Source organism: Alligator mississippiensis, chromosome 1 (assembly GCF_030867095.1).
Source record: "Alligator mississippiensis isolate rAllMis1 chromosome 1, rAllMis1, whole genome shotgun sequence".
NCBI lineage: Eukaryota > Metazoa > Chordata > Crocodylia > Alligatoridae > Alligator > Alligator mississippiensis.
Window position 1 is genome coordinate 147547372 of NC_081824.1, and position 27947 is coordinate 147575318.

At 45.7% G+C, this 27947-nt stretch overlaps 2 protein-coding genes and 1 long non-coding RNA gene across 13 annotated transcripts in view; 2 read left to right on the forward strand and 1 right to left on the reverse strand.

Moving 5' to 3' along the window:
* Window positions 1-4184: 4184 nt before the first annotated feature.
* Window positions 4185-14274, reverse strand: DLL1 (delta like canonical Notch ligand 1). Of its 2 annotated transcripts, none has more exons than XM_019479883.2 (11): window positions 13351-14274; window positions 12390-12719; window positions 11765-11825; window positions 11234-11491; window positions 8640-8700; window positions 8005-8135; window positions 7699-7868; window positions 7357-7573; window positions 5530-6325; window positions 5297-5411; window positions 4185-4904 (listed from the first exon to the last, which is right to left on the reverse strand). In XM_019479883.2, exons 1-11 carry the CDS (start codon window positions 13408-13410, stop codon window positions 4899-4901), a joined length of 2205 nt encoding a protein of 734 aa, XP_019335428.1. In that variant the 5' UTR covers window positions 13411-14274; the 3' UTR covers window positions 4185-4898. The 2 variants fall into 2 exon arrangements, with proteins under 2 accessions (XP_019335428.1, XP_006265391.1); XM_006265329.4 differs by having other exon boundaries at window positions 4187-4904; window positions 5297-5414; window positions 13351-14273.
* Window positions 14275-14360: 86 nt separating this feature from the next.
* LOC132244191 (uncharacterized) lies at window positions 14361-22169 on the forward strand. The gene is made up of 2 exons (XR_009455761.1): window positions 14361-14444; window positions 21903-22169. It is a non-coding gene; the product is annotated as an uncharacterized LOC132244191 (long non-coding RNA).
* Window positions 22170-23968: 1799 nt separating this feature from the next.
* The window catches only part of FAM120B (family with sequence similarity 120 member B), an 84881-nt gene continuing 80902 nt past the window's right edge, over window positions 23969-27947 (forward strand). For 3 of the 10 annotated variants that reach the window (XR_002087829.2, XM_019479874.2, XM_019479872.2), the window contains exon 1: window positions 23971-24119. The gene's annotated coding sequence lies outside the window, so the exon portion shown is untranslated. Of the gene's footprint in view, window positions 24120-27947 lie in introns of all 10 variants that reach the window. The other 7 variants (XR_002087827.2, XR_009455763.1, XM_019479869.2 and 4 more) reach the window with 4 other exon arrangements.

Here is a 27947-nt window from a genome sequence, read left to right on the forward strand (position 1 = left end):
CACAATGGTATACTTTTTTTTTTCAAAATTCCTTTAAATTTATAGAAGGAAGGGAAATTCAGATCCAGTCTAAAACAAGCACTGCCTGTACTGTTTTGCTATTGCTTTCTGTTCTGAACAGACCAGTTAATTTTCACGGAGCATAATGGCTATCTGCATTTTTCAAAGAAGATCAGAGTTTCGGCAGCAGCAGCTGTGCCAAACCATCACTGCTAAAGGACAATGAAGGATTCCACATTCACTTTGATTTAAAGCAAGGTAGAAACAGACTGTAACCAAAAGTATAAGAGGATAACATTTCTCAGCCAGGAGGCCTTTGTAAATAGATAAGCTTCATATGTGGGGGGGAAAACTGAGCCATAAAGAAAAATGTTGAGATTAACAGCAAGGTTATCTTGTATATTAAAGGCAAGTAAAACATATTTAAGTCCTGATTCTCTCTTCCACTGAGGTTCATCTACACAATGCTGGCTTGGGCTTTAGTGCAAATGATTGTACAAGTTACAAATGGAGATTCATACCCAAGGATGCCTCAGTCTCCAGGGACTAAATAAAATAGCAACACTAACCAAACTCTTTGGTTCAATTGGCAGTCCATGTTGAAGAGTGCGGCTCATCCGAATCACATTTGATGAAACCGGCTAGAAAGTTCCCATGTACTGGTGCTCACAAAGCATGACCTATGAGTGAAGAAGAATCAGTTTAGTTTTGCCAGCTCTCGTGATTATCTCACAGAACGTGATTGATTTGTTTTCTGTTTCATGTTAAAAGTTTCACAATGATCTCCCTGTTCCTGGAACCACAGCTTACCACATTTTCGTTATTCAAACTGGTCTCTATGTCCCATTCTTTTCAGTATGGCTGAAGCCAAGCTCCCTCACCTAGGGTAATGAATAATCACCATTTTCTCTGGGTTTGGGCTGTAAAGGCAAGATGGCCCCTATTAAGATTTCTGCCACATCACCTGTTTTTAATGACATGGTTCTCAGGCTACCTCCAGGGAAAATGATGACTCCATGAACTCTATTTTTAGGGGTTCAGATAGCAAATTGTGAGAAGGCAAACAAAGGTGAGAAGCATGACATAGACTGAAGAGGAGCCAAGGGAAATTGGGGCTCTAAAGAGATGCCAGGGGAAAAAGAAGGAGTAAGGCAGAATATTGTGTAATATAAGAGAGGAAAAGACTGAGGGGGCACTGGAGATTTAAAAAGGGTAAAAGGGGGTCCTGTTCTGAGTCGCCAGTGTGGAGACCCTTGCTAGGCACATGTATTTCAGCAAAGGGATTGATCTAGATTACCTTTTGTGATTTAGGCACTTAAATTCCATTAGGAACCTAGTTGATTGACTGGATCTGGCTTTGTATCCCCATATAATAAATGGTAACTGCTAAGCTGTTCAAAAATGTCAGACAGCTCTCTCTGTAGACTTTTTTCTTCTACACAAATCGAAAGACCTTAAACACACTGGGAAATTACACTGTGTAAGATCTTGTGATAACTAACAAAGAGTTAGTGAATATAACATTAAACATTCAAGCATCACGTACACACAGACGTGGTACTTCTTTAACGCTACTGTTATAGCTGTAGTCATACAGCACCTTTCATCTGGACACAGTTACAGCAGTATAAAGAGGTTTACACATTGTACCAGCAGAGCTTATTCTTGCAAGGGGAAGAGAAGAATCTATAGTGGTATAAAGGCAATCAGGACTCATAGTAGAGACATCTTTTATTAGACCAACAAGATTTTTGCAAAAAAAAATTATTTTATTGCAAGCTTTCAGGCACAAAAACCCTTCAAAAGGCATTGGAGAAAAGATTGTAAAAGTTCTATAAGATACATTTAGACTAACATAACTGCATGCATACTAAGTGTTGCATTGTTATAATAATAGTATTATCAATGAAGAATCACACTCCTAACCAATATGGTTGTGCTGGCACAAAAACTGTGTGTAGATGAAACCTTTGTGTAGGCAATGACAGGCTGGTGTAATATTAAATACTGCATTCCTTGACTTCATTAAATGCTAAGTCATGCTTGACATTGTACTAGGTAAGGCATTCTGACAACATAAGATTAGCTAATGCGGATGGGGTCTCAGCAGGAGGAAAGAACTGGGATGGGCTCCTCTGACTGGTAAAACAAATGTCATGAGGCTATGGGGATCATGACACTCCTCACTCCCTGTTTTTCTACTCTTCATGCACCTCTAGCCCCAGAGAGCTCTTCTCGCTGATGGGTCCTGTCTTCTGCCCTGCCTCCACTTTGAACCTTATGGGCTAGATTTTCAGAAGTATTTTGCACTACCACGCAGGTCAGGTTTTTGAAAGATCTCAGCTTCTTTTAAACACTAGACCCAGTGACCAAATTGCCAAAAGAGCATATTGGGCACTGAGTTATTTTGAACACCTGCTTCCAAATGTGCATGATGAGCCCTCGAAAAAGCTGAGTCTGGCCTGTTTTGAAAACGGCGTCTATATGGTAGATAGATCCAGGCAGCCAAACAGGTAATAACGCAAAGGGCCTGAGGCAGAAAGGAGGTTCCCTCTGCTCACCACAGTGCCCAAGTGGATCTCTCCAGGTTTTGATGGCTCACAGATTGCTCTGGGATTTGGCCTAGGAGATATTCATACTCCAGCTACTTTATTAAGGTTGTAAGTAAAAGACCCAGTGGTGCCTTCCAGTTTAGAATTCATCTTTGTGTAACTTCTCCATCTTTTTACTCTCGATCCCAAAGCAAGTTTATTCCATGTCTCTGCCTGCAGAGATAATTCTAAAGTGAACAACAGTATTCCTGAAAGGGGATCTGTTATAATCGCATTGTTTGCACACTTATCTGATAGTGCATTGTTTAGATGTCCTCTTTAGAATGATATATGGATGCTATTCCTTTCAAGAATCATAAAGTATTTTACTAAAGGGGGTCATTATCTGACACACAAGCAAACTAAAGTCAAGAAATGGTAAATATCTTTATTTCTTAAAAGGTTTTTTAATGTTTCCCGTTATGATAGTAGCAAAACACCTCACAATCATTTCTGCACTCAACCTCATAACATTGTGATGAGCTAGAAAAATATTATTATCCCTGTCTTGGTAAGGCAGAGAAAGATTAAGTAACACAGGTCCAAGGTTTCACAGGAAGTCTGGGAGTGAAGCTTCAAATAGAACACAGCCCTCCTGAATCCCCTTGCAGTGCCTTAACCACAAGACCATTCTTCCTTTCCCAAGGTTGCAAATGAAGTCTGTGGTACAGCCAAGAATAGAACCCCAATTTCCTGACACCTAGTCCACCCACTCTCCCTGTTTATAAGCAGACTATCAATGGTAAACCATCTCTAAAACTATTTTTGCAATTAAATCTAGGACAAACTCTTTACATCCAAGACCGTCTGCATTTCGCTGCTTACAAAAAAACCGTGTGTCCCTGCTAATTACTTCATATCACAGAAGTGGTTTCATCTCACCTTTTACCATTATGTATTAGTACTGACTCTGTTAAATATGGAGCGACAAGGAGGAGACTCCGCATTGTCACCACTTCTCATAGGCAAATCACAGACATGCTTGCCAGAGACGAGTACAAGGAGAAATAAACTACTCTCCCCTGCATAAGGTAGTCCCTCAACCAAGATTCACCTTCAAAGAATGCAGATGAAGTTGTTGCCACTGACCTCTCCTTTAGGATTTTACATATGGAAGAGAGATCTTTATGTTGTTAGGACCCACAGTAGCTCCAGTAATAGAAAACAGTAGATAGGCTGAACTCTGGAGGGCCTGGAAAGTGCACAGAGAGGTTTCAGTGCCATACTGAATGCTGGATCAGGCCTAGTGAATGTTGGATTGTGCCAAGAATACCCAGGTGTCTGAGCCACACAACTTCCTTGTGCCATTTTTTTTTTAGAATGATGTGGCCGGTTCCTCTATGTAACACTGCTAATTACAGAACTAAGTTCTTATTATGTTGACCCACAATTGACTGTGGAGATGGAGACAGAATAGCTACAAGCAGAGGAAGCAAAAAAGCATAGGAGGGGCTTAATAGAAGAAGTTATTTTCCATACTTCAATATAATCCTGTATCTTTCTTCTGCTCCCTTTGCTACCCCTGGCTCTCCCATTTCAGTCTATCAGATCATCAGATGGCAAGATTGGGTCCATCACACTGCTTTAGTAAAGACATCACTTTGGTTATCATTAATAATATTTATTTTGGAAAAATATTTTTAAAATGAATTTCTTCATTAACAAAACAGTAAAAAAAAACCTCAAATAACATTTGCACAATCTTCCATAAATACATTTATATACAAAAAATATAGTCACATAGACCCGAAGTGCCTTTGTACAGATTTACCAAAAAATTTAAATTATAAAAAATGAACGTCACAAAATACTCAAGCTTTACAATTATCATGAAAATATTTTTACAGATTCCAAAAAATAACACACTTTTTTCACCTAGTAAAAACACATTTTAGTATCAAAAAAGACAATAAAGGCAGTGTTTGTGTCTCTAATTCAAGAAAAAACTGGCTCATAAGAATCCAAAATATACACTTCAGGCAGTGCACGCTTCTTATGTAGTAATTTAGTCCGTTCATTTAAATATATATAGAAAAGCAACTGACCATAGTGCAATGATAAAATTCATAAAAGGCAGTGCAACAGTAATCCTTGAACACAGACCCTTGCCTAGTGTCCATCTTGTTTTTTTTTATTTTTTTGCAGTCACTTTGCTAACTTCAGTAGAGAACCAGCTCAGCCTGAATTTAGTTTCTCAGCAGCAGTCAGTGAAGGAATCTATCTCCCATTCCTCTTTCAGCAGCATTCATTGGGGCATATCTCCTTTGAAATTGTTTTGAACAACAACTTTGCCATATCACCTCTGGTTTACACCTGTAGAGAAAAGAAACAAGAACAAAGAGAAGGAGGGGTTAGTAGAACATTATTGAGGAGTGCAATAAGAAATGGGTGGTAGCTTCAGCGTCAATCTCCATTCCAGGGCAGAAAGGACCCCAGAAGTATGACATAAATCATGATACTACATTTGTCACTCTGCAAGCTTCCATTTGGGGAACTCCCCCTGAAGCATGTGGCTTGCAGGATTAGGATTTATCTTGAGGGGAAAAAAACATGAGTTTTACAACCTGTACAAGAAAAAAACACCCTTAGGGCCAGATTTCACCAAGCATAAATTGGTGTAGCCTCATTAAAGGCAAAGGATGTATGCAGAATTACACGATCTGACTTACTATTTTTCTTTTGCAGCTACTAGGCAATGTACTGACCTCAGTTGCTATGATGCACTCATCTTTCTCTTCTGATATGACATACACCGACTGGTACTTAGTGTCCTTTGAAGTGGAATATACTGACTCTGGTCGTTTTCTTTCAGATGTATCACTACTGAAGAGAAAACCAAGAACAACGAAAATGAGCTGCTTGCTGCTAATACCAATTAGGAAACATGCATACCCTTTACAGTAGAACTGTTCCCCCTGAGCTATTACTTGAAATGTACCTCTTTAGTTGTACTGCACTTTTCTCCTCTGCCTCTGAATCATATGTTTCACACTTGGCTTCACATTTGCTGTGTTCCTCTTTAACAGAGTCCTCATTTTTGAGTTCATGCACCAAATTGTAATCCACTGATGGGTATCTAACTTTGTAGCCATTTTTATCAGAGTTATTATCACTGTGAAAGTCTACTTTCTTATTTGTGTTCTTAATCTGAGTGGCACCAATAACACTTATTGAAATGTCCTTCTCACGTTGGCAGTTGGCCAAGTTGTTCATGGTCTCAGTTTCACTCCTGCATGCATCAGGCTGACGGTGCCTCTTTTGCATTTTGAGTCTGACACAAACAACAACAGCAGCACACCCCAGCAACAGCATCAGGACCAGAATTATTCCAGCACACACGGCAATCCAAGGAAACTGTGGGTTCGGTCCTTCAGTGTACTTCTCAGTGAAGTCAACAATGACAGGTCCCTGAGGCTGTTCGGGGAGCAAAAACTGACAGTTGAGTCCGCCATATCCCCGAGCACACTCACACACATAACGGTTGTTTCTTTCATGGCAAGTAGCCCCATTGTGACAAGGGTTGTGTTCACATTTGCTGACTGGGGCGCTACAGTTCTTCCCATTGTATCCTGGAGGGCAGGTGCAGGAATAATCATTAATTCCATCTTGGCAAGTTCCACCATTAGCACAAGGAAAGGAGGCACAGTCATCCACATTATCATCACAGTGTCTTCCAGTAAAACCAACCTGGCATTGGCATATGTAGGAATTTCCAAGATCAACACACTGGGCCCCTGCAATATATTAAACATGAAATATAATAAGCAGTGTGTATTTACAATATCAAGCAATATCTCTGCAGCTCCCATCATATGATACATTTAAAGGAATGCTCTCAATGTAAAAATCAAGGCCAAGACCTTAAAAAAAAAAAAGTGTGTGGAAAGATAACTATAGAATCCTGTTTTTGAAAATAGTAGCTCATTCCTTGCTAAATCTCCATTTCTGTTACAGGTAATAAAATTTTACCCACTCCGCCTGCCTGGCACAATGAGCAGCCACCTGTGCATGGCTGAGTGAGTGGAAGGTATTCCCACTCAGAAGCTGTGCGTGCTGACCGGGGCTGGGGCAGGTGCAGGCAGGAGTGGAACACAAGCCACAGGCAGGGGCAGGCAGAGCTCAGTCCCATGCAGAGCATCATGAAGGCATCCGCAGGCTGGATGGGGAGACAGACTGCACCTGACCATACCATCTAAGTGAGCCCTGCACCTTCCTCTCTCCTCCACCCATGGCCAACTCCCATGACCCAGCACATGCACACACCCCCACACATATCCCACCCTCCCACATGCACTCCACACTCTCACGTACACACACATACCCAACTTCCCTCATACACACCCTCCACACACCCCACACCGCCCACCACACACATACCCACATACCCATCTCCTCACTCCCCACACACCCCACACCCCCTACATATGTACCCCCCATACACTCCCCACATACACCTCCCTCCCCTTCCACGCACATAATATACAAGAGTAAGACTGCATTTTGAGCTACTATATAATCGCCTCTATATACACTACTCAAAAAAACATAAATCAGGACAAAAAATATTTTTTTTAAATAAAACTAAAATGTTATAATAGGTGTTTGATTTTTAATATATGACTTGTTTTTTCATCTATAATTTGTTCAAATGGCATCTTCTGAAACATTTTATGTGTGCGGCCCTTGACAGCTCACCAAAACTCATTAAGTGGCCCTCCAGCCAAAATAATTGCCCACCCCTGCCTTAAGAACTAGCCTGCCTTACCATTAGCACAAGGGCTGGAACTGCAGTAGTCAATTTTCTTTTCACAGTTAAACCCAGAGTAACCCACTGGGCAACGACAGCTGTATCCACCATCAGGGTTGTCTGTGCATCGCCCTCCATTGAAGCACGGCCCATCAGCGCAAGTCATCGCACTCAGCTCACAGTTTTTGCCATAGAATCCAGGGGGGCAAGTACAGGAATAGCTGTTTTCCAGATCCTGTTTTAAAAAACAGTTTAAAAAATGTATAAAACTATTTAGTTTAAATAATTTAAAAATCAAAATTAGCATGAAACTGACTGTATATTCCAATGTTAAAGAAATCTTTAACGCCTGTAACTTACAGTGCAGCTTCCACCATTCTTGCAAGGGTTGGCATCGCATTCATTGATCTCAACCTCACAGTTAGAGCCAGTGTATCCTGGACGGCATGAACAGGTATAGCTTCCCTGGCCAGTATTGGTGCAAGTAGCACCATTCTTGCAAGGCTTATGATGCGTACAGTAATTAAGGTCTGCAAAAAAATTTGAGAGCGGAAACTCCATAAAGATACTTGCTCCTTTATAATTATGACATGATTTAAATGAGTTGTGTTCTAAGAAAAGTATTGTTTTCTGAAAGACATTCAGAAATAAGTATTGAGAACTTACCCTGGTTACAGAAAAGGCCGCCCCAACCTTCCTGACAGTTGCATTGCCAAGGCTGTTGACAGGTACCATGAAGGCAGCCTGGGTATCGGATGCACTCGTCACAGTAACGGCCCTGCCATCCCACTCTACATCTAAGAAAAAAAAAATCCAAAGGATCATCAGATTTATACTTCTCATGGTTAGAAATCCTATCTCAGACTCTGAAAACATACTGAAGCCCAAAACCAGGAATCAAGTTTCTTAAAAAGCCTCCAGTGATCCTTCATGTGGGAAAGTCACTGGGTCTAACTGTAGCATCAGCTTTCATCAGTCCCAGCTTCTTCTTTCACTGGCTTAGATAAAGCCATTGTTGCAGGTCCTTATTTTGTTTACTAAAATAACAAAGAGCCACCCATTCCGTATAGTACTGTAAACTCATTAAGTTAATATTAATTACCCTGATGTTTGACTTCCAGTTTAATTCTTTGATCTGACATTAGCTGGATTTCTTAGGTTACCATCTAGTATGAAGAAAAGCACTTCAACTAACCCTCAGATGACAAATGGCTTATTTAACACCAGAGCATCAATTGAACTGTAAAGACCAAAAAGGAAAAAACAAAACAAAACAAAACAAAAACACTTGGAAAACTTACTTGCATTCCCCAGGTTTGTCACAAAACCCATGCTGCTCATCACATCCAGGCAAACAAATTGCTGCAAGCAAAGAAAATATATCAGTACATAAATGCCATGATCTAATACACCCCATGTAAAAGAACAGTTTTAAAGTACTGGTGGCCTGGGACAAACCCTCTTTCACTAGTTCAGTCAGTTAATAGCAGCTGAGTTAATCTCTGAAGTCTGGTGGAGTATTGATCTTGCCTAGTAACTGGGTACTTTACTTATCACTAGGGATGAGCATTCTTCTTAATACAGTTGCACACAGACAAAAGAGGGCTCACAATTGCTCCCTTCCCCACAGCCCTCACCCCCCTTTCCTTCCCAGTGAGGGTCAGAAGTCCTTTTTTCCAATTCTATGCACACAGCTCCACCTCTTAATATCCCCAGAAAGTGTGTGTGTAGATAAGAGTGGACAGCTGGTGTGCAGGGTGCCAGTGCAGGACAGCTGCTCTATTGTCTATTCTCTCCCAGCAGCTGCCCCACTGCAACAATACCCCCAACCCCTTGAGCCAATCGAGGCCAAGACATGCTTCCCCAGCAGCCTATCCCTGCCCAGATCTAATCTATGGCACGCGCGTGATTTCTCTGCAAAAACTTTTTTTTTTCTTATTCAAATAAATAAGTCTAAAGTTCTTCCTCCCCCTCTATCCCCCACCCACTGCCAAAAAAAGGAGGCGGGTGAGTACAGACATGGTAAAGAGGTAAGCGGGCCAGCAGGAGGGAGGGTAGGGGAAAAAGAGACTTCTGCTCATTACTTTGCTTAGTTATGGAACTCATTAAGCAGGCACTGCAAAGTTTTAATTCAACAAAGCAAGCCAGAGACAATGGCATGCCTCCCCCTCACCAAAAAAAAATCAGTTCTGATAATCAGATTGTTTCAAAATCAGAATGAATGGAGAGAGGAACAGAGGGCTTAAGGGAAGAAATCTGAATCCTGGAAACGTTGTCTACCAGCAAGAAAACTTCCTTTTCACATGCACACATGTACCTTTCTACATTTTAACTAATTTGTTCTATGAGAAAAAGCACAATAAATTGCATGCTTGTGCACATGCATGCACACACACACACACACACACACACACACACACACACACACACAGAATGATGCTTTGCTATTGATCAATATTCAAATATTGAAAGGTGCTGACATCCCAATCAGTTCATCACAGTAATGTTTTCTCTCTCCCCATTCCTCGTAATGCTACTGGGATGCAACCTTTTAATCCAGGGGTATTAAACCTTCCAATTTAAAACATTATCAAGGGAAGTTGAGCCCCTCTGTTTACTATGCAAAATCATATCACAACTGCTTGAATCACCCTTCTAGAGCCAATGAGAGTAGACTGAGCCTGTTTTGATGGTAGTCAATCTCAATTCACAATGTAGTGCTTTTTTAATCAAGCCAGCAAAGAGAAGAAAACAGTGTGGATGTTGTAACCAGCAAGGCAGTTTATTACCCTTCCTGGCTTGTGAGGTTTGGAGGGGAGGATTCAATAGTGAGTCATCTGCCAATATATTATAAATGCACACACACAAACAAATTAGAGTGCCACTGTATACTATCACAGACTGGGGGCAGGGGGACAGGGGACACACTGTGTGCACACAGGCGTGTGTGAGCATGTATCTACAAAGAATGATAATATTATGGGAAATTTATTTTATCCAACACCTTTGACCACTTCACCAACCTACTCACTATTCTGTCTCTGTCAGACCTACTTCTAATATTCCAAACCCCTGAGCTCCTGCAAGCCTAGTCATCATCCTTCAAAGCTTACATCCTTCATTAAAAACAATACAGATCCTGACACATAGATCTGTCCTTGTTCCCATAAATTAGAGTTTATCTCCTCCAAAATTACACTGTTCTGTGGTGCCAAGAGGGCAATATCTAGTTATTAACCAGCAACAGATTTATGAATAGACAGGATTAGAAATGAGAACTTCATATCACTACAAAGTGTCTTGGAATCCACCTCTTCAGTGGGCTACAACTCTTCTTTCCAGCCTTTGCAGACTACAAGGTTGCAAGTATATCAAGCCTTAAACAATCTTAACATTATGACTGATAGAGAGAGGTTGTTAGTCTAGTACTTATAGTATCTCTTTCTAAAGCCTGCATGCCTTTACTCCTGGTATTAAGGTTTCTCTGGTTTTAGTAATGAAATAATTTTTTAAATCTTTGATTTACCTTTTTAACTCCCTAAAACACTTGTAGAATCTATTTCTATACAATTTCTGGCATAAACATGAGGTGACAGTGTAATATGTAAAAGTTTTTCAAATGTTATTGGTATTATACCAGGTTATCTGAGATAACTCACTTGTGGTTTTAGTAATTCTGAGTAATGAGATCATCCCCAGGCTCATGCCAATAAGATCTATATTCTGCCCTATGCCACCAGGCATTTTCTCTAATTTCATCTTTATTCTCCACAAGGGACTGATCCAGAGAACAATGTAGTCAATGGAATGACCCACATTGTTTCTGAAGGGCTCTAGATAGACCTCTGGAGGAGACACCAGGATAGCCAGCAGAGATTAGATTGTGGGCACTCACGTTCAGTGCAGTACTGGCCTTTCCATCCTGGATTGCAGACCTTCTCACCACGCTCTCCACAAGTGAAGTGGCCAAAGGCATCATCCCTCGGGCGGCAGAAGACAGAGCAGCCCTCTCCATAGTAGTGCTCATCACACACAAAGCGGTAGGAGTACTTCAGGTCAGTGCGGCCACTGCTGTGCAGGTCTTGGGACCACTCCTCCCCCACTGTCAGATGTCTCTGTGTGGCCAGCCGGCTGATAAGCCTCTCTGGATTCTCTGCAAGGAACCAGAAGGGAGAAATGCAATTAAGCAACAGGGAAGTGTCAGTAGTGGGAATAAAATGCTACAGCTGAGCAGGAAGGGCTCATGGGAGGGAGGGGAGTCCAGAACTGTTGACAGGGCTCTTTTTCTTTTCACACTCCCTGGTGAAGAGTGGAATAAGAGACAGCAGGGACCTGGCTCTCCACTGCTGAAAGGGAAAGCAAAGCACACCTGGAAAGTAGCAGGCATTAATACCACCCTGCAAGGGACTTGGGCCTGAGCAGTTACCTGTGTTGAGGTCATCCGGAGAATCTGTGTGCAGCGCTTCGATGATGAGGGAGAAGGTGCCCTGGGAAATTCACACCAAACAAGAAAAGCACACACAGGCAAAGTGAGAAGAAAACCTGGAGTCAGCAAACACTGCCAGTGCCCCAACAACAGGAATAGAGATGTGCCCTCCCAGCCCTGCCACCCGCCTGTTTTCACTTTTCTCAAGGAAATGGAAAGGCTTTGGGAAGGGTTGTTTCCTGGCCTGTTTTTTCAGCCTGTGAGGACAGGATGCGGGGTCGAAAAAGAGAGAGAGGGGGGAGAGTGGGCGGGCTGGAGGCAGCGGGTAGGATGTGAGGGCAAGTGGTCATTAATCTTCCCCGGCTTGAGAGCAGCCTGGGGCAGGGCTGGGGCAGAGAGGAGGGGTGTGTGGGCTGGTCTGGACAGGGATGTATCCACAGGGATGCTGCTGTCCCAGGCAGGGGCTGCACTAGGTGACCTCCAGGGGTCCTTTCCAGCTCCACTACTCTCTGGCTTCACCCAGTGGGACTGTGGGGAGCTGGGCCAGCTTGCAGGCAGGCAGAGCTTAGGGTCCCTCCCTGGCAACATCCCCTGCAGAGTGCGGCTACAGCCCTGCGGTACTTACGGGCCAGGTGAAGCCAAAGGGGAAGCGAATGGGGTTGCTGAAGGAGGGGTCGGCGCCGGCCGTGCTGTCAGGCACACTGAAGGAGTTGGCGCCCAGCACGGGCGTGATGGCACTGCCGTAGGTGCAGGGTGGCTCAGGGGACACGCTGGCCTGGTAGTGCTTGAGGCACACGCGGAAGAAGGTCTTGCAGTCACACTGCTGCAGTGCCGCACCCACGCCTGGCCCACCCCCGCCACCGCTGCCCCCACGGCAGCAGTTGCGGTTGCCCAGGAGCCCCTTCTTGTTCACGAACTCCTGCAGCTTCAGCTCAAAGACCCCGGAGCACCCAACCTGCGGGGGGGGAGACAGAAACATGAGCCCAGTGCTTGCAGGGCCCAAGCCCCCTCCCTCCTGAGGCTGGGGGACAAGCCTCTGCCAAAGCTCCCCTGGGTCTGGCATCCCCATCCCCTTGGGGCTGACTTGGCAGCAAAGCAGTGCCCATGCCCTCCCCCCCCATCCCCCTCACCCTTTGCCCCTCTGTCCTGCATCCCCATCCTCTTGGGGATGACTTGTCAGCAAAGCGGTACCCATGCCCTCACCCACCACCCTTTGCCTCTCTGTCTGCTATCCCCATCCCCTTGGATCCTACTTGGCAACAGAGCAATGCCCATTCCCCACCCACCACACTTTGCCGCTCGGTCCGGCTTCCCCATCCCCTTAGGTCTGACTAGGCAGCAAGAGGCGCCCGTGCCCTCACACCACACCATCCCCACCACACTTTCCCCCCTGTCCTGCATTCCCATCCCCTTGGGTTTGACTTGGCGGGAGAGCAGTGCCCATTCCCCACCCACCCATCCCCATCACCCCTTGTCCCTCTGTCCTGCATACCCATCCCTTTGGGTCTGCCCAGGCATCCCCACCATCCTCCCCTTCCAGGAGCCTCCAGGTCTCCCTCCCCTTAGCTCAACCCCCAGACACTCACCTGGCCATGGCAAAGCAGCACGGAGAGGAGAGCAAGAGTCAGCATGCACTGAGCTCCCATGATGGGGGAGCTAAGGGGACTCTTCTTTTTTTTCTCACTCTCTCTTTCTCTCTTCTTCCTTGCTCCCTTCTTTTTCTTCCTTTCCAAGGGGGATAGGGGAAAGTCTCTCTCAAGTGGCGTGGGCAGAAGTCTCTGGACCCAGCCTGGCTGCAAGAGTTCGTGTGAAGGTTTTCTTCCTCTTCCCCGACTCTCTTCTTGTCTTGTGCTGCTGATGCTTTGAGGTGTACCCTTGGGAGGCCCCCCAAAGGAAGGAGAAGGTGGTGTTTGAAGCTAATAGTCTAAGCAGCAAGGTTTCCCCCTTCTCTTTATTTTCCAATCCACGATTTCTTTTCTTATTTTTTTAATCTTATTTTGTGTTCAGTTCAGTTTGGTTTTCTCGCCTAAAGCGTCTTCTTCCCTCACCAGGAGAGAGGCAAAAAAAAAAAAAAGAGAAAGAAATAAAATAAGCCACTTAATTCCCAACAGAGGCAGAGAAAAAGGCTTCCCCAGGAAGATTAAAAATCAGCGATCTGGAAATCCCTGCGGACGAGGAGGCGGCGATAATTCCCGGTGCCTTCAGCCGAGGGGAGAGGCGGAGTGTGTGAACGTGTGTGTGTGCCGTGCAGCTCGCCCTGGGAGGTGTCAAGCAGCAGCGATTTGCAGATCACGTCGGACTCTTCTTGCAGAAAGCGAAGATCTGTCTCGCAGTGGCGGGGGTTTTTTGTTTGTTTTGTCTTTTGTTTTTGTTTTAAAGGAATCCAAGCCAAAAAAAAAAAAGAAAGGAAAAGAAAGAAAGTCAGATGGTGGCGAACCGAGCGCGCCCGTGTGTGCTCCCGGCGCTCGCCGCGTGCGTGCCGTGCGATCGTGGCCGGTGCTCGGTGTCTCTCCGAGTGTAAAGCGCTAAGGATCTGCCTCTCATCGGGAGCCTGCCTCCCTTATATCCCGCCGGCCGCCTGCATGGCTAATGAGATGCAAATGAGCAGCCCCCCAATCTGGCTAGAGCTGTCACAAAGGAGCCACTTTTCCAAACCCTCCTCTCAATGGATCGCCAAATGGTCAGTGAGCTGTAAAATGTGCAATCCGCCTCCTCCTCCCTTGCCCCCTCCCCTCCGGCTCTCACAAAACGGGCTCATTTACATTCCTGCAAATGTGGTCACCTCAAGAATCCCCCTTCTGCTCCGGGGAGACGGCAACACCCCCTCTGCCACACAGGGACAGGGAGCGAGCCGCGCGCTCCGGGGTCTGCAACTCTGTGCAAAGCACCGCTCTGCCAGATACAGTGACTTGGGGACACACTACATTTCCTTTAGCTTTAAAGGGGGCGGAGGGGGGGTCGGCGTGACACACGGGAGAAATCTGATGCTTTCCAATTCACACTATCTTCCCCTTGATATAATCCGGATGATTAAAGCGGGAGGGGGGGATAGGCACCAATGTGTAGTAGCGAGCAGAGCTGGGACTTGGTGCTCTTTTCCGCTTCTTAAAACCACGCCGCGCTCAGGAGCGTGTTAAAGGCACGGAAATAATCCCGGTGGGGATCAAGTTTTTCCAAGTTGGAAAGATCGGAGGGACCAGGAGACTTTCTGAATGAACACACCATGCTGGATCCCCTACAGACAGTCTCCTTGAGAGGAAGGCGAACTGGGAAAAGCCAAGCATTCAAGTCGGGAAGGTGGGGGGAGGGAGGGAGGGAAGGCGAGCCAATATTTCTGCTTTCTTTTCTTTCTTTCTTTCTTTCTTTTTTTTTTTTTTTTTTTTAATTTTCTCCTCTCCACGACTCAGTTGGGAACTGCGAGCAAAGCCCAGGCGGGTCCGATCTCCTCTATGATTATCATCCCCCTCTTCATCCGCATCTCTCCCCTTTTTTGCCCCCCCTTTTCCTCCTCCAGCTTAGTAAAAAAGTGAGTTTGGTGTGTGTCGCTCGCGTGGCTGTCATTAAGGCAGTTTGTTATTGTGTGAGGGCTGAATCAGTTGGCTCTTTGTGCTCTCAGCTGTATGGTAATGTAGACAGCACCTGCTCCCTGCACAATACCAGGGAGAGAAAGAGCTCCCCTCGGCGCACGCTACTGCTTCTACAACAATGTTCGCACATTTTTTTTTTAAGAAAACCCTTCCAGCATCCTCCCCCTAATAAAAAAAATCTTTACACCAACCGTCACCTTATTATTTTTTACACATCCATCAGACACTGGAACTTTTGTTTTGATGCTAGTACCAAGGGAGAAGAGTTTAGCCGGGCGCTTATCACTGAGAAATTTCTTAATTATGGTTGGAAGAGGATGATCAAAAAGTTGGAAGGCAATTTTTGGCATCGAACTGGGAGCTGAGGGTTTGGGGGTTTCTTTTACCACTTTGTTTTGCGGTTTTGTTTTGTTTTTTGTGGGGGAGGCTTTTTAAACACCTAGATGGGCTCAGGCAGCTTCATTAGGATGCAAGGTGTAACTGTCTGTGTAAATGTCATTTTAATTGTAACAGATCATTTCAGCACAGATTAAGCTTGTGTGCGAAGGAGAGGATTTAGCTACAATAACCTCACTGTAGGTATGCCATGCTAAAAGCCTTATTATGGCTACTTTATTGGGTTGAAACGTGCATTTGCATGGCAAAATGTGACTTTCATTGAAGCAGATGTCTTGATCACAAATTATCTTACAATGCACTGAGGGGAAAAAATTCTCAAACACTTCTTCAAGTAAAAAGCACTGGTTAATACTAATTAAAAGAAAATCACTAATGAATGCATTCAGCCTAGCCCATCCAGGACTGTAACTGTATGTACCCGCCAGGAGAAGATCCTGATTTTTCCCCTGCTGACACCAAAACCCCTCAAGCACCCGTGCCATTTAAACAGGGATCAAAATATCTGCAACCTTTCACCCTTTGACTCTCCTCTGTTTAAACATAACTTGGGCCAAATGTGTAATTTATCCGAGAGCTTTGGTGCACAGGAATGTTTGCTTAGAGAGACCTCTGGGACAATCACTTGAAAACCCCAAGATCTCAGCCCTCAGCTTTCCAGCAAAGTCCCTCTGAGTAAATGCAGGGTCTGGCCCATTGAGGAGGTCCATGCTTAAGGAGTTAAGAAAGAAATCCACCCAACCTCACCTCCTTCCTTCAACTCTGGGGATAAGTGAACCGAGCACGCTGCATCTAGATTTAACTGTAAATTACTCTTGCCACCTAGTGTCAACATCTTTTTGAATGGCTTGCCACTGCTCCTGAAAACTTTGCAACAGTGCTGCTGGCTAGGAGGTGTGGAATCGGTTCAAACTTGTGTGCCAGGCAAATGGGAGCACAAGGGGTGGTGATGGGGGTGCGGGATATCTTGAAATTTGGGGTCCACGGAGGTTAGAAGTGATCTATCAGCACGACCCTTTTCATCTGGTGCAGAGAGAAAGTGGAATCATTGGCATCAGCGCTTAAAACACCAGGAAATAAAAAGTTACACGCGCAAGGGCTTAAACCTACAACGACAACAAAAAATTGCCCTAAATCTTTAACAACCCCCCTTCGGTATCAAGTATTTGTTAAATTGACGCGGCACAGATTTCTCGATTACTGCTGCAAAGCGTAACTGAAAGGCGTCGTAAAATCCATCAGAATCCTGCCCAATGCACTTATTCTTTTCCAACTTAATTTATGCCACGCGATTCTGTATTGGGGAAATCAAGCAGAAAGCTCCTCTCTTTTTTTTCCTCCCCCCTCTGCTTTTTTTCTCTCCCCCCTCTCCCTCTCCCTTTCAGATGCTGGGCTAACGGGGAGACTGTTTAACTTAAGTGTTTCTATAGGAGGCTGTTGTAGTTTAACTCCTGTCCACCAGTAGCTGGGACGAACAAAGGAGGGACTCGAGGTCTAACTATTCATCCTTTCTCTGCACTTTAATTTTCATTGATTTTGAAGACAAGGGGAGCCCTCAGGGATTCAAGCTGAAGGGGGATGACACGCCTTTAGACGCGATCAACCCCCTAGCCAGCCATCTGCTCCTAACCAAATGGCGTTTTTTCACTTGCAACTGCATGTCTCTATACTCCTCTCACACGTTCAGGCCCAGAGCCCCCCAAATGCACAGGCAGCTTAAGTTAAAGTATGTTAAGCAGCCTGGCAGTGGCATGGCCGCAGCAGCCCCTTGTCCTGCGAGCGCAGAGAGAGGCAATAAATCCTCACCTTCCTCATTAGGAAAAGGCTGGAACCCTTTTTAACTAGTTTTTGATGTCTAAGCAAATGTACTGTACACAGTTAGGCTCATTAAGGACCAGGAGACAACGGAAGGGGCTAGAAGGAAGCCTACCCCTGCCAATTGCTATTAAACTTGCTATCGGCTAGGTTAGATATTTGTTTGGGTTAGCTATTAGGAAAAATTTTCTCACTAGGAGGGTAGTAAAACACTGGAACAGGTTACGCAGAGAGGAGGTGGGCTCTCCATCCTTGGAGGGTTTTAAGACACAGGTAGACAAAGCCTTGGCTGGGATGATCTAGCTGGGGCTGGTCCTGCTTTGAGCAAGGGGTTGGACTAGATGACCTCCTGAGGTCCTTTCCAACCCTCATTTTCTATGATGTTATGATAAGAAAGGGGGAGCTGACACAACATTTCCATGGGGCCAGGAGATTCCTAGCTTCTCTCAAGCTGTCTGAATGAATTCATGCCATCCTGTAATGACAGACCCCCACTTCTCTAGCAAGAAGCACAACCCAGCAGCCTTGGGAGCCGATCTCTTGCCTTTCTAAACGCAGCAGATGATGGGTAAAGTCACTCCAAGGAGTGTCTATTAATTAGAGGGAGGACCACGCTCCAGTTTAGGCAGGGGGCTGCTTATTTACCAGCTGTAGGCTTGTCTATCTCAAGGGCTGGAGAGGCACCCGGAGCCCGGTGACACATGCCTACGTGCTGCTGGGTACGTGCAGCTGAGTGTGGGCAATAGCTGAGCCAGGCGAGTGTTACATTTGTAGGTAGGGGTGTGTGCGTGGAAGTTACACCTCCGCGGACCTGTTAATATACATTGACATGTTGCATAAAAGGATATGTATAAGGCACCTAGACTTAAAGCTTGGTTAGGACAGAGACAGCAGAACCTGAGATTGTACTCCTAGCTGTCCGGCCATGCTGAGAGGGTGTGATTGCAAAAAGTCACCCCCCTCCCCCCAATCATAAACCGCTGCAATCTGCTGGGGCCTGATGATATGATCAGGATCTTGACTGTGGGCACGTGTAGTTTTTTCTACTCTGGAACATCTCAACCTCTTACCTGGGGTGGGAAGAGATGCTTTCCCGGGGAGTGTTATGCAATGTAAGCCTTTGCTGTAACTCTGTCTCTTTTATTTTTGATAAAGACAGGATGGGGTGGGAAGTGGGGATGAAAGGGCCGGGTTACAATGCATCAATTATGGGAGTAATATGCTGGCTGTATATATATATATATTTTTTCTTTTGGATATTCGCATGTGTTTTATGTGCGAGGGGATTAAGAAGTTTAGCATGTAGGTTTGTAGAAAGTTGCAAAGGCATGTGCTGATTAGAATAAGAAAGGGCAGTCGCGTGGCTCAGCTGGCACACAGAGAGGCCCAGATGATAGATAAGCAGCTCGCTGGCTTCCCCCTCCCCCAGCCCCCTCTTCGTCTTCTCTCTCTCTTTTTTTTTTCAAATCGCAAATCATCTGCTCTAGCCCTATCCTAGCCCCTCATTTTCATAACAAAGCTTGGATGTTTACCTGTGATCCTAGAACCGACGGGGCATTCCTTTGTCTCCAGATCAGATTACTGCAGCCAGCTGCTCTTCAGCCCTCTCCCGTGCAAATCTGAAAGTCGCCCCTATATGTGTTTTACTGCTCGAACAGGAGGGGGAAACCGTCCTTTTGCCGTTGCTCGCCTGGTTTTGTTTGGGTTTGTTTATTTGGCTCGTTTCCGACCCGAGGCGGGCCATAGGGACCCGCTGGCAAGTTGATGCCTCTTCTTCATATGTTATTTTATTTTTTTTTCTTTTGGCGTGTGCTGCTGCTGTCCCCGCTTCGAAATGGAAAGGCTTGTATTAGGGGAATATTCTTGCAAAGGGCTGAGGTCAGTCGCGTGCCGATGTCTGCCAAGGGAACATCTGCCGGTTCCTTAGGGCAAATTTAGCAAATGTGATGGGCACAGGATTACACATACCTCCGGGCCAGAGCAGGAACAAAACCAAGCACACACAATAAGGCACGACAATAGGCCAGCCCATCTCCCCCACCAACAGATTGCCATCGACCCCGGGGGAGGGTGGGGGGAGGCTGCTGTGACCTGCTCCCAGCAGCTTTCACACAGGCTGAACATAGCTGCGCATTCAGGCTCTGCTGGGGCCAAACTGCAGCGCTGCAGAACTGCCTCCGGCCACCTTCCCACAAGGAAAACCGCAGGGCATCTGAAGACGCCGGGGTGAATTCAAGTTGGGGCCACCTCAGATTCACCCAGGCTCTTCCTCCAACTGCATGCACCACACCATCGCAAAGAAAAGCGAAAAGGATCCACTGTCGACAAGAGAAAGGCACGATCACAAAGATCTGTTAGTCTCTCTCCACTCAGATCTCTTCCATTTGCTTTTGCCCTTACCTATTTCTATGCCATTCCCTTTGGTGGTGGAGAAGAGGGCCTTCCCAGAGCCTTTGACACAATTTCAGAGTCGACTGTAATTGGGTTTTGTATAGTTGTGTCTGATTGAAGGTACATTATTTACAGAGCTACACATATTCTCTGCAAGGAAAGGGAATGTACCTCTGACATAGTTCTTTGGGTTTATGGATTTCCGTAATAATCCTCCTTTACTATAGCAATGCTGGGCGATAATTTTGTTGAGAAGGAAAGGCAATTGACATTGGCTCAGTTTGGTCAATTACATGACTGTTTTTCATTTGATTTCTTACTCCATCAAAGGCTGGAAACGATGTAAAAAGTTTCAATAGCACGTTTTCTAAGTCTGGTCACGCTTATCAATAGTGGCCCAAGCTGGGCAGCCCGAACTCAGGAAGTCAATCAGCATTTGACAAAGGGAAGACTCCAAGATTTAACCTGTCTCCTCTTTCAGGAGCATATGAAAAGGTTGCCAAGGTTCTTCGAGTAGATGTGATATCTTGTATTAGACCAACTGAGTAGTTGGAAAGTTATTTGCAAGCTTTCAGGCGCAATCACCCTTCTTCAGGCATAGAAAGTCTCTGCTGTTCTGAGACTCCAAGGAATGAGAATATGAATATGAAAAGGTTAACATTCCTCATTTCCCCACCCCACAACACACACTCACTTTCTTTTCCATGACTCTAAAAATACCACATCATCATTATTATTGTTGTTGTTGTTATTTTACTCCTTATCCCCTACCCACAAACTGCAAATCTTGGAAGAAAGCCAACATACTCTACCAGCACATACCAGCATCTCTCAAATGGCTTGTTTGGATCATGCAGTACAAGAAACAGAGGTTTAAAAGTGTCACTTACTGCAGCACTATTTTCCTTTGAATAAAATTACCAAAATAGTATCATTGATATTTTTCTCTCTTCCCCCTTAGCTCCAAATGTCTTTCTGAGTACAATCTTTATCTCATGAGTTCTGGTAGAAACACTTTCCCATTGGAATGTATCCTGCTCACCTCAGTCCTGAAAAATTTGAATTTACCTGAGTGGGGTTCTGCTTGAACATACCCAGCAAGATGATTTCTTTGCCACAGATTTGGGTGTAAAGACGTGGGATGTATTAAACTGATGAGCCTGATCCCCTGACACAGGGAAGCCATCGGGGCTGAGATCAGGAGTTGCAAGAAAAAGCCTAGACAGTTTTGTTAGAATAAACCATTCGCCTTTTCTACTAAGCCAGTGATGCTATAGGAGTTTTGGATAAATGCGGAGAGCAAGATCCAGTTACTTCAGTCTATTCTGCCCACTTGACACATGAAGAAAATGAGGGAGGTTGTGGCAGCTTCTTAGTTTCAATATTTGTTAGGAATACATGACTTATTTATGGATTATGAATTTTCAATGGGTGGAACAAAATATTCCCCTTACAGTAGTCCCAATATTAGCAACAATGTCATCTGTGTTCTCTTGTTCTTTAAGAGAAAGAGAACCCCTCCTTGTTAGAAGGTTTAATTAATCACTGTCTTAAGCCTGAAGGTTTTAAACTTCAAATGATAGCTTCATACATCAGTACAGCACAGTTTAGCCTACACTAGACTTGGCTAGACTAGACTTGATTATAGCATACCACACCACACTACACCACGCTACCATATGAATAATGTCTTCTTCTATTATATGGCCTACTAATCAATTTTATTTTATTATTGTATGCTTTACACTGCCAGCACAAACCTGGAAACAATACACTTTTGTGGTTGTTTCTGCTCTGGGGTTTTTGTTTTGGTTTTACTTTGTGTTTTTATTTTGTTTTTGTTTTGGGGAGGTTGTTTGTTTTTTCCCTTCACTTGGTTCTGAGGTTTTCCAAATATCCTCCTGTTTTCATGACATTGTTTTTTAATTTTTTTCCACTTTTCTCTGTAGGTCTTATATTTACAAGGCAGGAAAAAGAAAGCAACCACTTTGCAGAAGGTGATTATGAAAAGAGGATGGGTTTGGATGGGGCGGATCCGTGCTTTTGGAATTGCTCTCCCCTTTTCTGTGAGCATCTGCCTGGAGAAGAACAGATGTGGGCACCTGCGGTGACAGGCCGCATATGTTCCATCCTATTCACAGGCATTCAGACGTGGCTACAATGGTAAGCCTTTGTGTATGCAGAGTCACTAAATATATTAATCTGTACTCCCTAGAGCACTGCTCTGTTTAATTTTTCACTGGCAATAACATCTGATCTAATCCTTAAATCAGCTCCCCAAAGTCCCTCTTTTCCCCCCTGAAAATATGTGAAGTTATTCAGGCTTCCACCTGTTGCCTCTCAGGCCCGAGTAGGCTATGCAAGCATCTTGTGAGCTAAGGGAGAGCATCCATGGTAGCATGCTGTTTGCACACACAAAGGGGGCTTTGGCATTTTTTTATCAAGATGATATTATGTCTGGTCTGCCACTAGGAAAGCACCAGGGTCAAAACAAGCAAAGAGCAGTTGTAAAATGTATGCAAGCATAGAGCAATAATTATTACCCCAAATCAGAGGACACCCCTATGCCATTGCAACAAGGCGCCTTTAAAGACAGCATCTAAAGTTCCCATGGCCTGCTTTGTTTATTAAACTCTAGTGGTTATTATAAACATTGGTCAATAGGCCAAGCAGCCAAAAGGTAACATAAATCTCAGATGTAAGACTTAGATTTTTTGAACAATTTTGTTGCATGACTCTTTTATCTTATCATCTCTTATTCTATTTTGATTTGTTTTCGACCACAATGAGTCCTTTAGTCCCATTGTAGCCAGCACAATGCACATGGACATCAGGCTGTGAATGAAGACAGAAGCAGTTTAAACAAACCAGGCTCTTTCTTTCCTCTCTGCCCATTGTAATATGAATGGGCCTTCTGCATTCTGCTGCTAGGAGACACTCCTTTTAAAGCCCAAGTCCAATAAATGGACATAGAAAAAGAGACCCCAATAAAAAAAAAAAACAACAAAAGTATTAAAAATGAGGGGATGTGGTTAAGCAAGCCCTTTTCACGTGGTCACATATCTCAGCCAGTCCAAACCCATCTCTTTAAAAAAAACCAAAAAAAACAAATACATCTTCTTTTAAACATTTCCTTATCCCCCTTGTCCCACCCATGTAAAATGAGACTGCAAGGAAGAGTTGCTTGAAAACACAACACAGTCTTACAAGACAGATGCGCAGCTGAGAACATGATTATTCGGGTTACAGTGAGACCAATCAGCATGTGAGTGTGCGGTAGGGAGGAAGGTGGGGCTGTGGCGAGGAAAGTGGGGTTAGGGGATAGGATGGCACAGTAGGATGATAGAGAAATAGCAGCAGAGCCCAGGGCAGGTAATGTCCCCTGCTCATAGGGAGACATGCTGTATATATGTCATGGTAGATGGTGCATGTATGTATGTATGCACATGTATATATGTATGTATGGATATGTATGGATATGTACACAGCAGAGACTCCCTATGCCTGAAGAAAGAAGGGTGACTGCGCCCAAAAAGTTTGCCAAGAACTTCTTTCCAACTACTCAGTTGGTCTAATAAAAGATATCCCATCAACTCAAAGAACTGTGCCAGCCATATGCACGTGTGTATACGCATCTACATGTGCATATGCACATGTGTATGCACATGTATGTGCATGTGTGTCTGTATGCATGTATGTGCACATGCATCCGTGCATATGTACATGCACGTGTGTGTACGTGTGTATGTGTACAGGTGTATGTGTGCATACACGTATATTCTGTATGTAGATGTCCGTGCGTGCATGTGGCGCCCCATTGCAAAGCCTCCCCACGCGCCAGGAGCCGCCCACACCGCTCAGCGGGAGCGGAACCGAGCGCAGTGGGGGCGGGGCGGGACAGGGGCGGGGCTTCGGGGTGGGGGGTGGGGCTGAGCGCGTGGGAAGGGCCCCCTCAGTCGGCGCGGGAGGGGCCGCCCGCCGAGCACCTGGCCGGCGAGTCACGTGCTCCCTCCGAACGTTGTGCAGTCACTCCCAGCCACCGCCCAGCTCTCGGAGCAGCTGGGGGGAGAGCGCAGGCGCGGGTCGCTCTGTCCCGCCCTCCCCTGCTACGACAGCGGAAGCGGAAGCGCTGCTTCGGCTTAGCGTGGGGTTGCCGACGTTATTAGGTAGGGCCCTTAGCTACTGAAAAACAGTGCGACCTCCCCGTTTCTCCCCTCCCCCCCGCTTACGAGGGGCTGAGCCTGGGCCCGGCAGTGCCTCGTGGTCGCGGCTGCTGCCCCTCTCTGGGCTCCGCTGTGGGGTCCGCCGGAAACCTCGCGGGTGTTTCCCTACCGCTGCTGGCACAGGGGGGTTGCCCTGGCTCTGGCAGAGCAGGGAGCAGTGGTCCCGAGGGGCAGCGAGGGAAGTTTAGGTAGGGTGTGAGGAGGAGCTGTCTTGTCTCTCTTAAACCATAGGATTGACGTATGTATGTCGTTGGTATCTAGGTCCTAGGAATAACTCTAGCATGAGGAGGGTAGTGAAGCACTTGAACAGGTGACCCGGAGAGGTTGAGGACTCTCCATCCTTGGAGGTTTTTAAGGTCCGGCTCGACAAAGCCTTGGCTGGGATGGCCAAGTTGGTGCTGGTCCTGCTTTGAACAAAGGGGTGGACTAGATGATCTCCTGAGGTCCCTTCCAACTCTGTTTTCTAGGATTCTCACTAACCATGCTGACACTGTGCACTGCCCCCTGGAGGTCTCTCAAAGTGCCCGGAAGTGGGGACAGCCGGTTTGAGACGTTGCCGCTTCACGCAATGGATGCACTAATGCTTTGTGTTGTGTAAGAGGGGGGCTGCCTGTCATTGAGATAAAGTCAGTTGTATTTTGCTACTGGGTTGCCACTGAGCCGCAGCCCTGGAGAGCTGTGCGCAGCTGTGTGTGGGCACGCGCAGCTTGGAGCAGCCCAACCTGAAAAAAGCAGATTCAGGCCGTACCCATTGGGCAGCTATACACCTGCAGCAAGGCTGCTCCGACATGCTGTAATTCAGGGGTGGGCAAAATGTGGGCCGGGTGCAGCCTGCCAGGCCATTCTGTCTGGCCTGTGGAGCCCCTAAAAAATGTATCTGCCCTGGGCTGCCTGTCATGCGGCCCTTGGTGGCTTGCCAAATCTCAGTAAGCGACCCTCCACACCAAGTAATTGCCTGCCCCTGCTGTAACTACAACGCGTCAGAGCAGACTTGATTGAGTCTGCTGGAGCATGGTCATTACTCTAATTACTCTAGTACATCCAGTGTAGTATGTTAATCTGTCAAGTGTTAGTGACCATGAGCCTGATTCCCCAACACTGGGGCTGAGATCATGGGTTGCAGGAAAAAGCCTAGATAGATAGATAGTTTTGCTAGAATAGACCGTTCTCCTTTTCTACCAAGCCAGCGATGCTATAGGAGTTTTGCATAAATGTGGAGAGCAAGATCCAGTTACTCCAGTCTATCCTGTCCACTTAACACATGAAAGCGGACAGGATAGAGCCTGACCATAAGCCTCCAGTAACTACCATGCTTTAGCATCCTCCTGCATCTCGTGTATCTGTGTCTCTGCACTTAAAAATGGTGGTAGGGACACTTTTTATCTAAGGCTTGTTCAATGAGCTTTAGATAAAGCATGCCCCCCCTCCCCATCTTTAAGCGTGGGGATGCTGATACATGAGATGCTCCGGCTGCTCTAATTAAAGTACCCACTCCCAAAGCACACGTATAAATGCCCATTGTTTTTAGAGGGGCTGTCTGGTACTCAGAATTGGCAGGAAAATACAGAATCTTTCATCTTTTCGTTGTCCATTCAAGCTCACCTGTGTTATTAGTGAAACTGGAGGACTGTTTGAAGTAGTAAAAACTCATGGTTTGAGCCCCTTTCCAACATCACAGGAAAAAACCCCACCCTGTTTGACATTATACTGGTATCTGTATCACAAAAAGATGATGCTGTTTGACATGAAGCTGAACACTTTCTGCTGGTTTGCACTGACCGCTACGTTATGGTCGTAACTGTGACGTCTGATTTTATTGTTCACAAGTGCATACAGACATGATCCAATTTTGATGTGGACAAGCCCAAATTGGCGCACATGTCAGTCTCAGCAGGGAGGTTGAGTGAAAAGGACTGGAGGCTGAGCTATCTTCTTGCCCAGAGGTGGCATGTAGGACCATAGTTACAAGTTTGTCAAAGGGCTGGGGCAATGCTGGGGCAACTTTCAGTGCTCATTTAGCTTAGGCTGTTCTGTGGTTTAAAAGAGTCTTTTAATCTCTAGTACTACCTGTTTCAACTGCTCTAGTATGATGGCGCAAAAGTTAACGCTTTAATACTGTTTTGAATGCTTTGAACATGCTTGTGGGACATGCTGCTAAATTCTGCAGCCTGTCTATGCTAGAGCTCTTGCAGTTGTTTCTATTGATAAGATTCAGCTAGTGCTAGCAGTTGTGGGACACTTTCTGAAAAAATTTTGCGGTGCAGATGGGCCTTAGTAATTAAACAAAAGAATGTTTCAGGTATAGACGCATCCAATAATACTGGGAAATATTTCCATAAGTGTGTGATTACTTAGCTGTTAAATTGTTCAGTGCAACTTTTTTACTTCTTTTGGTGAGGAATGAATCTGAGCAGATCATAGGCAACTATTTTTCAGACCTATTGCTTTTCTACAGAAGCAGTTTAAATTACCTTTAAAGAGCCAGTAGTGACCTATCAGAGGGGTACTCAGCCCTACCCTGCGGGTCAGATATGGCCCGTGGCACCATATCATCTGTCCTGCGGGGTGCCCCAAGGCCCCTTGGACCATGGCTCTGTGTGGTAGATAGAGCATGCAGGGTGTCATAGACCCAATCCCAGCGCACAGGGCTGGGCAGAAACAACACAGCCTTTTGTTAGGGTGGGCTAACAAAAACAGGATGCGTTTCAATACGGACAAGTGCAGGGTGCTGCATTTGGGCAGTAGTAACCAGCAGCACACTTATAAGATGGGAAACTCCCTTCTTGAGAGCACGAAGGCAGAAAGGGGGTCTTGGAGTCATTATTGACTCCAAGATGAACATGGGCCAACAATGCGAGGTCACGGTTGGCAGGGCTAACCAGACCTTATCATGCATCCACAGGTGCATCTCAAGTAGGGCCAAGGAGGTGATCCTCCCCCTCTACACAACATTGGTCAGGCCACAGCTGGAGTAGTGTGTCCAGTTCTGGGCACTCCACTTCAAGAGGGATGTGGACAACATTAGAGGGTCCAGAGAAGGACCACCCGCATGATCTGGGGACAGCAGGGCAGACCCTACAATGAGAAGCTATGGGACCTGAACCTGTTCAGCCTTCACAAGAGAAGGCTGAGGGGGGACCTTGTGACTGTCTATAAACTCACTAGGGGGGACCAGAAGGGTTTGGGGAGACCTTGTTTCCCCTAGCACCCCCCGAGATAACAAGGAATAACGTCCACAAGTTGTTGGAGAGTAGGTTTAGATTAGACATCCTTAAGAACTACTTCACAGTTAGGGCAGCTAGGATCTGGAACCAACTTCCAAGGGAAGTGGTGTTGGCTCCTACCCTGGGGGTCTTTAAGAAGCATCTCGATGCCTACATGGCTGGGGTCACTTGAGCCCAGTTTCTCTCCTGCCCAGGCAGGGGGTCGGACTTGAAGATCTACAAGGTCCCTTCCAACCTTACTTCTATGATTCTATGAACACAGGGGGCCCCTGGATCCTGATTCCAGCACACAGAGCTGGGTTGGGGTGTCACACAGGGGCAGCAGGGTGCCCAATCTGGCCCTGGGCCATTCATCTGGTTTGCAGGGCCAAAACCTTGAGCACCACTTGTCTGTTATACACAGGATGACCTCAGACTGCTCACAACAGTAGTGTAGCGGTTGGGAGGCTGCTTTCCTTTCATATGCGCGCCCATAGCTGGGTCTCCAAGGAACATGATAAAGGGTTTCTGGAAAAGAATTCCTGGTGTGATTGCATGTGCCAGTATT

Bases quoted from the DNA above. Each gene is read 5' to 3' on its own strand.
- DLL1 (XM_006265329.4), bottom strand. From the start codon at position 13,410: ATGGGAGCTCAGTGCATGCTGACTCTTGCTCTCCTCTCCGTGCTGCTT. The intron at 8,136-8,639 runs GTAAGTTTTCCA...TTTTTTTCTTAG, and splicing joins GACAAACCTGGGGAATGCAA to ATGTAGAGTGGGATGGCAGG. The intron at 5,415-5,529 runs GTACATTTCAAG...TTTTCTCTTCAG, and splicing joins AGTGCAGTACAACTAAAGAG to TAGTGATACATCTGAAAGAA.